At 39.9% G+C, this 13,824-nt stretch overlaps 2 protein-coding genes across 3 annotated transcripts in view; one reads left to right on the plus strand and one right to left on the minus strand.

The window, feature by feature from the left end:
* The window catches only part of itga11a (integrin, alpha 11a), a 35,916-nt gene extending 25,969 nt beyond the window's left edge, over positions 1-9,947 (plus strand). For both annotated transcript variants that reach the window (XM_085907276.1, XM_085907277.1), the window contains exons 17-30: positions 289-428; positions 1,370-1,480; positions 1,570-1,655; positions 2,257-2,467; positions 2,551-2,649; positions 5,562-5,638; positions 5,722-5,805; positions 5,899-5,989; positions 6,068-6,181; positions 6,339-6,422; positions 6,515-6,625; positions 6,738-6,833; positions 7,865-7,978; positions 8,839-9,947. In XM_085907276.1, the coding sequence (XP_085763402.1) occupies positions 289-428; positions 1,370-1,480; positions 1,570-1,655; positions 2,257-2,467; positions 2,551-2,649; positions 5,562-5,638; positions 5,722-5,805; positions 5,899-5,989; positions 6,068-6,181; positions 6,339-6,422; positions 6,515-6,625; positions 6,738-6,833; positions 7,865-7,978; positions 8,839-8,916 (1,496 nt within the window). In that variant the 3' untranslated portion in view covers positions 8,917-9,947. The remainder of the gene's footprint in view (positions 1-288; positions 429-1,369; positions 1,481-1,569; positions 1,656-2,256; positions 2,468-2,550; positions 2,650-5,561; positions 5,639-5,721; positions 5,806-5,898; positions 5,990-6,067; positions 6,182-6,338; positions 6,423-6,514; positions 6,626-6,737; positions 6,834-7,864; positions 7,979-8,838) is intronic.
* Positions 9,948-12,330: 2,383 nt separating this feature from the next.
* On the minus strand, positions 12,331-13,548 carry LOC147059034 (relaxin-3 receptor 1-like). The gene has a single exon (XM_085907762.1). The coding sequence runs from the start codon at positions 13,546-13,548 to the stop codon at positions 12,436-12,438; it is 1,113 nt and encodes a 370-aa protein (XP_085763888.1). The 3' UTR covers positions 12,331-12,435.
* Between the last annotated feature and the right edge of the window lie 276 nt (positions 13,549-13,824).

Genomic DNA, 13,824 nt, shown 5'->3' on the forward strand with positions numbered 1-13,824 from the left:
TATTTACGTATCTATATATTTACGTATCTATATATTTACGTATATATATATATATATATATATATATATATATATATATATATATATATATATATATACGTAAATCTCGCAGCTTGATTCTCACAACATTGCAGTGTCTTTCATTTAATATGTACTGTAAATTTTACTTGTATTCTCTGAAATAGTTTACTTCATTATTGTAACCTAACTTTTTGTCATAATTTTACAACAACACATATTTTATTGTGCCTTAATCATACTTTACAAATTTATTTTATGACCTCGTAGGGCTTAAATATAACGTGTCCATTGCGGAGCGACGTTTCAATCCTCGAGCCATCCTGGACAACCCAAGCAAGTCTCAGCCTCAAAACCTGACCCTTCTTCCTGGAGATGAAGCGTGTGAGCACATTTACTTCCATGTTATGGTAAGGCCAGTCTCAAATGTCAGCTACTAATGCAGCACTATTGCATTGCGTCATAATTTAAAGGCTAAATGTTTGTTGACTAATTTGTCATTGCTATCAATTACATTTCTTTACCACTTGATAATGTACATAAAGAATGACAATGATCAACTACTTCTTTCAGTTTTTTAATTAGAGATGCAAATAAAGTTTTCTAGATAAATTTTTTTGTGATGATTCTGAATCTCTCCTTGTTTTTTCTCTAGCGCAAAAAGTTTTTATGATTCGTATATTAATAATATAACCACAATAATATAATATTTATGACTTGAGGGTTAGGTTCAGCAACTGGTGGAGTATTTTCTTCAGAAATGTCAAAGCTTTAAATTATAACGAATGGTAAAATCTGTATTGCACAAACTTTATATAGGTCAAACTTAAAACCAAAAAATGAAAACATCTCGAAAACCTGTTGTGCTAGAAAAAAATAGACATTCTTGAAAACATCAAAATATTTTTAGGGAGATATAAAACCGCCTAAGATTAAAATTTGCTGCTCGCCAGTGTAATTAAAAAAATGATATGCAGTAAATAAACACTAAAAAAGCCTACATGGTTGATGGAGATAGTTTTTTCATACATTTATTTCGCAAGACATACTAAATACATTAGATAAGGTAAAACATGAGTGTTAGCTTAAAGTGCCTCATTCAGTGGGGTGAGCAAGTCTATAAAACTGCAGGTTGTGTGAACAAAATTCCAAAATGTGTTTTGAATCAAGGTGGTGATGCTAAACATATTCATCAGAATATCAGAAGAAAATAACTGTGCATTATCTTTGCGAATAGAATGTTTTTTACAAAGCACTTGGACTCTAATCAACATAGCTACTGTAAACAACATTTCAATTAAACATTTCGGAATTTGTTAATTCCGTGCATCTCAAGCTTTCTGTATTATAGGAGACAACCGACTATGCGAGGCCTATCGTGTTTGCTGTACAAGTCGGGCTGCGGGATCCACACAATGGACCAGTTCTAGATGAAAGCTGGCCAACGGAGACAAGAACTGAGGTCAGAAGCAAATAATCACAACACAGACCTGAGCATTGTTTTTCTCAGTCTCTTTCTCTCTCAACACTTACTTTTCTTTCTGTTTCTAGTTGCCTTTCTGGAACGGATGTGATGAGGATGACCGGTGTATGCCAGACCTAGCCCTGCATAGTGTGACAGACCTAATGACTCAAAGGTAAGTATCCACATAGAGCGGAGGGGGGGGGGTGAATACTGTCATTGTTTGATCCTCTGGTGATATTCGAAGTGCACTCTAACAAATAAATGAGTGGTCTTTAAATTTTGACGTTTCTGAATCCAACTGACTGCCTCCCTCCTTGTTCTGTACACGGAATTAATATCTTCTATTATACATTTTCAACCACAATCGGCTATGTAGTGTCAACTGGAACAGGCTACAAATCCATCAGAAGTAGCTTGGTGAGAAGGGAAAAAAAGAAATTGTTTTTAAATGAAAACGTACAAACTAGCGGTCAGTTGCTCATGGTCTGGAGACGAGGTGGGCTATTGTAAAATCTTGGTGATTATGGGCTGTCAATGGATTTTTGAGTATGACAAAAATATACAGCCAATGCAACAAAGGAATTTGACTCTGATGTGAATGAAGATTCAAGATGATGTTTCTTGTAATAGGGTTAACTTCCAAAGTCAGGAATGTCATAATTATTTTTTTCATTTAATCCGACAAAGCGTATGGTATGGTACACCAACAGATGTTTGTTCACATGATTTACGGTATGATTTCCATGTTGTATTCTCACCTCACTGCCTCCCAGGCAGTTCTGCTCACAGGCTGTTCAGTCCGGAGGTGCTTTCTGCCGCCATCTCAATGAAGGGGGTTCAGAGGGATCTCTACGGGTTCTTGAGGCAAACAGGAGAAGGCTGGTAGTGGATGCCCGACTGGAAAATAAAGGAGAGAATGCCTACAATGCTCGTCTCAATATCAGTTATTCCCACAATCTGCGTTTCTCAAGCCTCATTTTGAAGGTGTGTGCTCATAACGAAGGCTTTAGTTTGTTTGTGAGGGAAGATGCTCATACTTTGTCAACTGCAATGTTCTTTGATACTAGGACAATGCTGATATCAAGATTGATTGTTACATTGAGGACATAGTGAAACACGAGAAGATCTGCAATGTCAGTGCTCCATTTATGAAATCAAAAGCGCAGGTGAGCTATTATTTTGTTCTTTCTCCAAGAATAATAATACAAATATGAATTCATGAAGTGCTTATTGCGATTTATTTCAGTTTGATAATCGCCAGTTGTTATACTCAATGATGTCAGCATAGTCGTTGTTGTATGGCGAGTGATTTTTGCAATAAAAGCATACTGCAGAATTCCAAACATGCATAGTTGATAGATAAGCCCCAACATATTCTCAAATCATACCGTTTGTACCATTTTGATATGCAAGTAAACCTTTCTGAGTATTTCATAATTTCATAATAATAATGTTAATGATATAATCGCAATAATACAATATGCAATACAATAATATACAGTATTCATATTTCAGAATTAAGGTTAGGTTCAGCAAGAAAATACAACGCATGGTAAAGTCCGTATTAAGAAAACTTCTGCAGGTCAAGCATACAGTACAAATCAAAAATTAAAATGTATCAAAAACTTGGAGTGCTAGAAAAAAAGTGAAGACCTTTTGTTACATCAGCATAAAAAATACATTAAGGGCACAAAGGTCCATCTCTGACTAAAATTTGATAAGCAGTGTAATCTGACAAAATGGTATCTAGAATTCTAAAGAAAATAAATAATACAGTAATTATTATTTTTTTCCTCGTAAGGAGTAAGACTGTTCTATTCTGTCACCATCAAATCATTCAGATTGCAAATTAGCACGCAACAAGCCAAACCACAGGCCAGACTTGAAGATATAATTTGTTATGTCCTCTGACATCAGTGACAGTGGTGTCGCCGCTGAATCACATCTGTTAACGGACAGAAAAGCATAAATTATACTCGTTGTATTATTTTTAATGAAATGATGAGTGGCCATGATTTGGCTCTCAGGCTCTATATCAAATATTTGGATTGTGGAATGATCAATTTCAGTCGACACTATAACTAAATTCCTCCAGAAATATTTTTGTATTTTTTTTTCTTGCCAGTTACTGAATGTAATTTTCTGTTACATCATGTGTATAAAATTAAATTGTGGTGAAAGAATGTAATATACATTTTAGTATATCAATACATGTCTGCCCTTGGGCGCAAGTTCTATTTATGAAAGGTGGAAAAGGAATATACCTACATGGGAAAGATGGATAAAAAAGAGATTTGTGTTACACAGGGCAAAGCTGAACATCACTGCTGATGTTTTTATTCCCATATTTATTATTTCTTGCAAAAGACATATGATGAGTAGCAAAATATGTGGGGAAGAACGCATAACTTACTTTGGATAACTTGGAGAATTCCTGTGAAGCAGGCCATAATGTCTGTCTGTCATGTTTCCATCATTTTACACACATTTGCATGTGAGTCAGACAGACTGATTTTCCATGACAAAGATATTTCCTATACCATCTTGTTATGGGATAGAATTTATGTGCATCCAACTCAATGGAACCATTCTTCAAACCTTTCTTTCATCTTTATCCTGCAGGTGGGAGTCAATGAAATCTACTCCTTGTCATCTGTTTCTAATTCTCACGTTCAATTCTTGCCTCCCCCCCCCCCAAACCAAGTCTTTAGGAAGGCTTCTAACGTCTGATATATTTATGAGGCACTGCTCTCTCTGGAGCACTTTCCAATAAGGTGTCGGGTTTCACTTTCAAGAAGGCGATGTTTGAATTAGCTCCGATAAGGATGACACTGATGGCACTCCAGACGGGGCAATTAAAGATATTAAACTGAAAGCAGATTACACATAAGCCTTCGACCCCATTGATGTCTGGACATGGTTGCCGTTGTGTTGACAAAGACGCTAGGAATGAAGTGCAGACAGTGATTGAAAGAGTTTACGCAATGTCCTAACCACACTATTATCACAAACAGCAGTCATCCCCCGGGTAACAAAAATATCGCATTTCTCTCGAAGCGCTCCCCAGCAAACTAAACCGAGACGGCTCCTGTCACTGTTAAATTTTCCCACTGATTCATACCCACTCATACACTTTGAATGGCATCCATAGCCACAATATCGTTCGGCTCTCATCCGAGTCAAACAAGACTTAGTGTAAATCCATTGCTTTTGTTTCCACCCATCGTTCTTCGTAAGTAAAGACGGCAGGATCGTTGGTTCTCCTGACCTTAGTAGTAACTATGATAAACTTACTGCTGCGCTGTCAATTTTTAGAGCTTCAGACTTGATTATTGATTCAAATGACGTATGGCTCTTTATTAACAGCTACAGGCAAATCTAATTTCATTCTAAACTCTATTGTCACTTAAGTACACGATCCCAAAGTGTATTTTGGAGTTTGCTATGTTTTCTTCTCGCCTTCATCTTTTGGTACCCAAGTCTTTTAAAAGGGGCCACGGAAAGGAAAAGATAAGCCTTCTTTTTCCAGGGTATCATGGGTCCTTTTCCACCGCATAAATGGGGTTGGAGGAAAAGAGTTCTTCATTTGTTTATGTACTATGTCTGTGGTCTGTCAGGGATGAGTCATGCTATGTGGAGGAGGGAAGCTACAGTAAATATTGTTTTACATTCCTTTTTGCTCAAATGGAACCGATCAGCATTTCATGACGGCCTGAAGAACCGTGAACAAGGCACAGCGTTGCTCCCCGCTGACATTCGACCGCCATCACCTCTTCTCGTCTCGTCTCCCCATTTTTGCATGGGCACTCGAGAGTTCATTGTTTTACTTTGGGATTCCTCCATGAGTGACTTCATTTTTTTCCCCAACAATGATAATACAGTTTCCTGACTCCCGGTTTCTTCTACGCTACTTTTCTTATCTCGGAATAAAAATTCCGGACCCCGATTCGGCCAGGGGCATTTCCGGTTGTGTTTGGCTGACATTATTTCGATAGCATTGTGTTGGCTGGAGCACTTCATTCTGTGCTTTTTAAGATGCACATGCATGATTAACAATGTGTTGGGTGTTTTTGCATAGGTATTATTTCGTTTGGAGTTTGAGTTCAGTCGCATTGTCATCCTTGATCATCTCAGAGTCATCCTGGAAGCAAGCAGGTGTGGTCGCTTCAACAACAATTTTATCGAAATACATTTCAATCCAGTTTGTAGAGCTTTGAACAACTTTTTGCTCTTCACAGCAACGGCGAGGAAACGAGTACAGCTGATAACTTCAATGATATTTATTACTCACTGAAATACGAGGCAGACCTTCTCTTCACAAGGTTTTTTTATTAGTGAATTTTTCAAAATGCTGTACGACGCTTATTGCTTCTCACACATTGCATTTTTAATGTGTTTATTTTTCACTTCAAAAGAGATTCAAATCCAACTCGTTATGAGATCAAATCAGAACTATCACTGGAGGAGTCTGGAGTTATTGGTCCTCCTTTTAACTTCACTTTTCAGGTAAGCCGACGGTGCTGTCAACAACATGCCCGAGAACCTTGTTTGCAAATACCCAATTTACTCTGGTTCATCCCTCAGATCCAGAATCTTGGCTACTTTGCTGTGAAAGATCTACAGCTGAACATTGAGGTCCCAGAAATGACAAAAAATGGCAACCAGCTCCTGCAGATATCGGATTTGCACATTGATCAGGTGAATGCAGTGAGCAAATAAATGTTGCATATCTGAATAAATGACAAACTGGCTCATTTGATGCCAAACACTCACTGTCTCAGTTGAAGTCACATAAAAACACAAGTGACTTTTCAAATGCATGCTCGTAACGGATATTTTCCCTCATGTCCTGCAGAGAGATGGTACACACTGTGTACCACCCCAGCATGTGGCACAGAGCAGGGCGTCACCTGAGGACCTCACCCGCTTCTCTCGCTTGGTACAGAATTGTCCTAAAACTCACTCACCAAAGATGAAGCTGTAACTTGAGGCTTTTTTGTGTGTGCTAATTTTAAATGTCTGGTGTTGCAGAATCGATCCAACACCCTGATCCTGCCTATACAGTGCACAGTCAATGTCGCCTCCTACAAAGAAATCTCAGTTAGAATTACAGGAGTTCTACGAGTACATACTTTACATGCAGTGAGTATCCTATTTAAAACACCTTTTAGAATTCAATACATGCAAGAGTTACAATAATTTTGTCGATCCAGTTTGTAAAAGTAAAACAATTGTGTGTTTTTCTGCTGTCTAGCTGAAGTTTAAAATCCTTGAACTGGTCACCAGTGCATCAGCGGAGCTGCCCTCCACCAGCCAAATGTTTCTACATGAAGAGAGACCTGTCAGACAAGTGAGTCAGCAAAATACGCCGCCCCCAACAATAGTTGCCTTATTTTTGATATTCTGTTTTTGAAACTCTTGAGGCCACAATTACTTTTGTTATTTTGACATTGTAAAACAGGATAGAGCAGGACAAATGCACACATATAGTATAGTACATGCACACATACGCACACAGACGCGCACACAAGCACACACACACACACGCCGATGACGATTGCCTTTGCTATATATTCTGGGAACTGCTCAACACAAATTGTTTGTCTGAAAAAGGCACTAATGCTAATGCAAGGCCACTAATGCTGGCTAATTAACATCTTTATGTCTTCATAAACATCTAAAGACAGACAATACATACACGTTTCAAGCAAATGCACGTCTGCTGCATTTGCTTGAATCTTGAAACACCATTTTTGCAATAATAAATAATTAATGAATTCGATTTTGCAATGAATGGGATTTTTAATTCATTTCAAACGTGGCCTTTCATTATTTATTAGCCTTGTTTTTTTTATTTGCTAAGCACACGTTCAGTATTTGTCTTTGTTAATGTTTTATTGTTTTTGACAATTAATGTGATTTGAAACTTTTAATGAAGTCATCAAACAGAAGGTCAGTGCCATACTTAAGATCTAAAGCAAAGTAGAAGGTTCTGGCCGCGTGAAGCTGCGTGGTGCTCAGGGACCGAAAGGACCAACAGCAGCACGGTCTGGCCTTACATGCTAGAGTCTCTGCTGCTCTCTATTGGTGAATACAGGCAGAAAAACGATGCTTTGTTGGATTTTCCACATCTGTGTGGATTGATGACTGCGGAATGGGGATTTTGGGAAGGATCCCAAGATTTTACTTCCATCTTCTGAACGGATGTAACATTGTTTGTCAGTATCATCCACCGGAGATCATTATTTCATCCTATTTCTTGCGCAAATCGACATTCTCTGTTTTCACATCATGTCACTTTGGCTATTCGTACTATTTGACTGGAACGAATGACAAAGCAAAACAAATGACTAAGTCGTTTCTTTTCTGTAAAATTCATAGATAATATTGGAAGTGAGAAAAGAGGGAGATTACAGAATCCCAACCTGGATAATCCTAGGCAGCACGCTGGGAGGACTCTTACTGTTAGCCCTGCTTTGTTTGGCGCTCTGGAAGGTAAGTGCTGTGTAATCAGCAAGGAGAAAAATACAGCAATTTGACCACATTCAACGTTGTATTTGGTACCGCAAGTAAATTACTATCAATCATTTGTCATGAATAGAGATAGAAGAATAAACGCTGTTAAGAAAGAGGGATAAAGGCGGTGACCTCGTCCACTTTTGTCATATAGTAAACAGGCATGACGACAGTAGTTCACGATAAATATCAACTGTGGAAAAAATTGCTTTCTCGTCACCATCTTGTGCCTTTGTAATATAAGAAATTCCTGCTTAAAGAAATTAGGGGGGGGGGGGCAATCGGAGACAGAAGGTGTGACCTATGATTGGTCAATAGTTGCTGGAACAACCTTGTGGCCTCACTGCAGATACAATTTTGAGGCTTAGTCACGCCAATAAAAAGAAGGTGCTTTTCTGGATTATGTTTACACTAGACATATTTATTTGGATAAAAAGCCTGATTGGATTTCTGAAGCGATCAAACCCATTCCGATCAAGTCTTTATACCAAATGAAAGGAGTGGTTTATGCCGATTGATCATTCCGCGTATTTAACACTTATTGGAAGTGTCGGAACAAACCGTCTTTCCCGCGCATGTCAGTATCCGTCTTTGTTAAAATAGACGAAATAACGCTGAAGTAGAAATGCATTGCATTGCATTGAAATTCAACAACCAGTGTGTGTTTGACATGCAAACATTGATCGATAACATTTGATATTTAGTCATCTATAATAAGATTTAATATTTAGAAATTACAATATAGTATTTGGGAAGAACCTTTCAAAGTAGATTGTAGGAGTAAAGCGAAGCATTATTTTTAAGCTTTAGCTTTGAAGATGTGTTATTTCTCCTCCCAGTTGGGCTTTTTCCAGAGGCAGAAACGGAGAGATGAGGACGAACGAGAAATGAATGGAAAAGTGGCTGAAGAACGATAATGCAGGCTAGGTGCCCACAGCCGACACCTTTCCCATCGGGGAGCCGACACTCAGGGACCACTCCTCCTTCTTCCTCCCCCACTTTCTCCGACATCCACAGTGGCGCCATCTAGACAACTCCTTGCGATAACTGAGGCAAGGCAGTACCGACGCAGCGGATGTGCCCCCCCTCCTCTCCCTCCCTCCCCAGCCACGAGTCAGCACTGCCACACTCACTTAGTTTGACTGCACTGTTCCGACTTGAGGGCCTTCTTGATCCATGTATCCCAGCGCCCTCAGTGTCAAATCCTTCACAGGTCTCTTGGCTCTTTTTTTTTTTTTTTTTTTTTTTTTTTTTTTTTTTTAGCTTTCTCTAGTCATTTCTAAGGAACAGTAGAGAAAATGTTGACTGCTTTTTGGGGAAGAATTTTTTTTGCATTTATTTCCTTTTTGTAATATTTATTTAAACTCTTATGGTATAATGTATAATACATGAAAAACCTCAAGGGTAAACGTCACCCAGAAAGCTGCCACAAATGGAAAGATATATTATTGTATTTTGAATTAGATATTTAAAAGCAGCAGTTGTAAGAATGTGCCAAAGTCGCCAAAAACGTAGGTTGAAAAGTAATTACGTTAACATAAAGAGAGTTCTAGTTTTTCGGAAAATCCTGTTTTTATTCCATTCATCCTTGAAAACATGCAGGATGAACTTATGACATTTGATGCACTTTTACTTTGTACAAATTTAACTTGAATTTGTAAATAGCTTTTTTTATACCCTCTCAAATTATATGAAATCTTATTAATCTCCACATGGCATTATGTGTAAAAAGAAAATGAGAGACCATGGTTGTTTCCCGTGGTAGCGCACCTTTTACCATCCCTTGCATCAGGACAAAACACTGCGGTAACATTTTTCTCGTGCATGAGAAATTGTAACAAAATGTTGACGGTGAGTAAGTCAGTGTGCCACAACTCTTCTGGTATTGCCAATGAATGTCATTCTGTCCTGTTGGATGGGGTGCAAAGAGCTGTAATACATAAATGAATAAAACAGTATTTATATATTTGTTTGTCTCTCTGATGGTGCAGGTAGTTCAATCTCACACTTAGGATTTTTGTTCAACAAATTTCCAACTGCCTGTGAATCAGGAGCAGCTAACTGGATGTTATAGGAGTAACCCATTTCATGTGTACGAAAGAGATTGTTGATCGACCGCCTCCTTGAAGTCTTTTCAACAGACTCAGATGCTCGGGTAAATCCACTTTCAGACTTTTCCACACTGCACTTGATTTTCTTCGAGCAGGGGCAGATCACCGCAGGGCAGGGCACAGAGATTTTCCCAGAGTGGAAGGGGTCGCTGTCGGTCAGCCAAGAAACCACCGACAGGCATCCCCTGCTAGTTTGGAGGTGAAGTTGACGGCACCTCAGCGATAAGGATTTGCCATTGTTGCAAAAGAAAGCCTTGGCTTCTTCTAAAAAAGGAGTTGGCAGTTTTTAATCTGCCTTCCACAGTGGTTCTTCACCTTGTTGGAAGTGCTGAACTCCGAAATTTGCATACATGCAGTCACCTCTTGCGTAATTGCAAGTCGGTGGTGTGTTGTCCTAATCGAGCCTTGTTTCATGAATCGATGAAGCATTATCAGATGAGAGGCGAAATGTCTTCTAAGTCAGTCCAGTTGCAATCAATTTAGTGCCCTGAGAACACACACCTGATCCAAGGAACTCTGTAGGTACCACAAATACTTATTTGATCATTTATGACATGGCGCTGAGTCTGTAAAGACATTTTGTTTGTCCTTCATATAAAAACAGCACTTTTGCCACATCTGCTCAGATCTTTTTTTTATTTATGTAGTCATTTCCACAGGAGTGAGCTGAGCTGTTTTAATTACAGAGGAGCTTAAGGGCAAGGTTTTTCAGATGTCTTCTACTGCCTGTCTCTCTCTGTGATCAATAATTATGTTCCCTTATCATAGCATGTGTTTCAAAAAACCCACAGGGAAAGCGCAGCTCACATTCCGTGAATACTAAATACCAGCATGTCATGGAGATGAAGGTTTATAATTTGCTACTGGTACAAAATGATTTTGTTCTCCACGAAATGCATGCTGAAGACAAAGTCTGTGACTTATTACTGTACTTTGATATTCCCCAAACGAGCCTTTGACCGATGATGAAAAATAGAGCCCGGCTAGAAGCGGTGAAAGGCATCATTAGTAAACACCAGTAGCTGTCGGAGTTGCCTGAGACCATGTGTGGCTCAACATTTTTTTTGTTGAGTGAGTTGCTGCGGGATACTAAATGAAATGTTCAGCGCTGTCTCAGATCAGAGAATCTGTGGAGAAAAAAAGGACATGGATGTATTTCATTCTCTTAACTTGTTGCTGTTTAATTTTTAGAAAATGTCTTTTTTTATGATTAGAATTTTTTCTTTTTTTTTTAGGATATAATGAAAAGGGACACAGGGGCTGTGGCTCTAAGGATCTAAACTAGAAGAAAAAGAGGAGCGAGACATGATTTTTTTTCCTCCTCATTGTTGTGGACAGTGGCAGCAGATCCCATGCAGACGCCAATGGTGTGTCGCACAGCACCTGTGTCCCTTTTCTTTTTTCTTTTTTTGTCTGCCTCTGTGTATAGCTATTCTTGTCCTTGTCAACCAATCAGCTCCCTCAGCCACTCATACCTTTTCCAGGTGTTCCCTGTCGTCTCATCTATCTGCTTAGTTGTATTTAGTTTCCTGCTTCCTTGCCACATCATTGCTTTGGCTTCCGTTGGTGACATGACAATTCTGTTTGTGAGTCCATTCCCACTATTGATTTGCAAATTTCTGCCTTTTTCTTTAAATTACATTAGTGTTTTAGTTTTGATTGCATGCCTTGCTTTTTTTTGAGTGCACCCTGCACTCCTGCCTTGCCTCCCTGATTTCCTGCACTTTTTGCCCCCCAACAACCTGCAACCTCTGATTTGGAAAATATAATTAGCACATTTTGTGAAGACAATTCACATTTGCACGCTCATTAAATCACTCTTTCACTCTTTCCTTTTCCATAACACAAACGCTGGACAAACATAGATCAGATTCTTTGGTAAAGGAAAAACAGTCATATACCAGAAAAAAATGCATTTATTAATTTTTCTTGACATAAACTTAATGGATTTATAAAGTGTACATGAAAAAAAAGGTACCTGTTTCTTTCCTTCACAACCAGAATGTAAGACTTCAATACCGTCGCTATGATTTCATCACCCCCTCCCTCCCCTTCTCCACTTGGATCGAAATAGCGATTCACGGTTTCGTAGCAGTGCAGTGTCGTAATGTCATCCGTGCGAACCTTGCTTAAATTAGTAATAAATAAATAAATAAATAAATAAATAAAACTTTGACATGATGCCATATATATATACTATATTTACCAATATGTGCTCCGTATTTGCTGTAGCATTACGCACGATGATGTATTTCACAAGGTCCAGCGAGGCTTTAAAGTCAAGATCATGAATTAAAGGACTCCATTAATTCTGACGCTTGTAAATCATCCGTGATCAATAACAGACAAGGTGAACTCAACATTGTCAGTCGTGCGGACTGCTTGGATGTGCCCGTGCGTAAGAGAGGGCGCCCTACAGCAGTCCTTGCCGTTGTTGTTGGCGCATGGGCTGGGAGCTCTCCAGAATAAAGCACTAAGCATCTTTCTGATCTCTGGCCTCATGAGACAGTACAACATGGGGTTCAAACAGCTGTTGGCGTGCGCCAAGCACACGGTGACTGGGAACACGTACGCGTGCACCGTGTAGTAGGATTGATCCCAATTGACTGCGTTAAATTTGACCAAAACGCCCCAAAAAGTGATGGCGTGGTTTGGCATCCAACAGCAAAAAAAGGATAAAACAACAATGGCAACGGATTTGGTCACTTTCGACCTCCTATTTCGGTTGCTGGTGCACATGCTTTTGCGTTTAATGAAGCGCAGAAGCAGCAAGTAGTTGACGGAGACGATAAACAAGGGGATAATGAAAGCTACGAGTATTTTTTGGATGTGATAAAGGGCGAGCCAGTCGTGTCCTTCCGGGAATTTCAGGAGGCAGAGTTTTTCTCCGGCGACCACGGTGACCGCGGAGAAGAGCGCCGTGGGAGCCGTGGCCACCGTGGCTGCGACCCAGAGCACGGCGCACACCCACTTGACACACCTCGACCATCTGTGCGTGGATCTCTTGAGCGCCGAAGTAACGGACAAGTATCTGGTGACGCTCATGGCCGTGAGGAAAAAGACGCTGGCGTACATGTTCATCACCGTGACAGAGAGCACAACTTTGCACATGGCGTTCCCGAAGGGCCAGCTGAAGTCCAGAGCCGTGTCCACGGCCCAGAAGGGCAGAGTCAGCACGAACTGGAAGTCGGTCACGGCCAAGTTAATGATGAAAAAGTTGATAGCCGACTTCTTCCGACCTTGTCGTAGCCTCATGAGATAGAAGACGAGGAGATTCCCCACCAGCCCCACGGCGCAGACCACCGAGTAGACCACCGAGATGAGAATCCTAAGAAAGGGATTCCCGTCCGCTCCTTCTTCTATGTCATCGAAACGAAACGAATCCTCGCCGGGCGCGCTTTGGTTCCAAACGTCACTCTGGTTTAAAATGACATCCATCCTCAACTCGAAAAAAACCACTCAACGAGACCAAGCATACTACTCGATCAGAACGTGTCAGGATTGTTAGCCATGTCACTCCTCTTTGAGAGACAGCTGACGGCACCGATGCTTTTATTGGGTCGTGCCTCGGCCGGGCTACGATTGGCTGGTAAAGAAAATTAGGGGTTTCATAAACAAGTGCGCCGCATCACTACCTCACTTCATGCTGAATTATGATCTACAGTATAGGAAATATCGTTACCAAGGAAACATTGCCGGAGGGTGTGCGTAAAA

This window comes from Syngnathus leptorhynchus, chromosome 3, assembly GCF_054491065.1.
Source record: "Syngnathus leptorhynchus isolate UIUO chromosome 3, UIUO_Slep, whole genome shotgun sequence".
In the NCBI taxonomy this organism is placed as follows: Eukaryota; Metazoa; Chordata; class Actinopteri; order Syngnathiformes; family Syngnathidae; genus Syngnathus; species Syngnathus leptorhynchus.

Coding starts and splice junctions, on each gene's coding strand:
- LOC147059034 (XM_085907762.1), bottom strand. CDS start 13,548: ATGGATGTCATTTTAAACCAGAGTGACGTTTGGAACCAAAGCGCGCCC.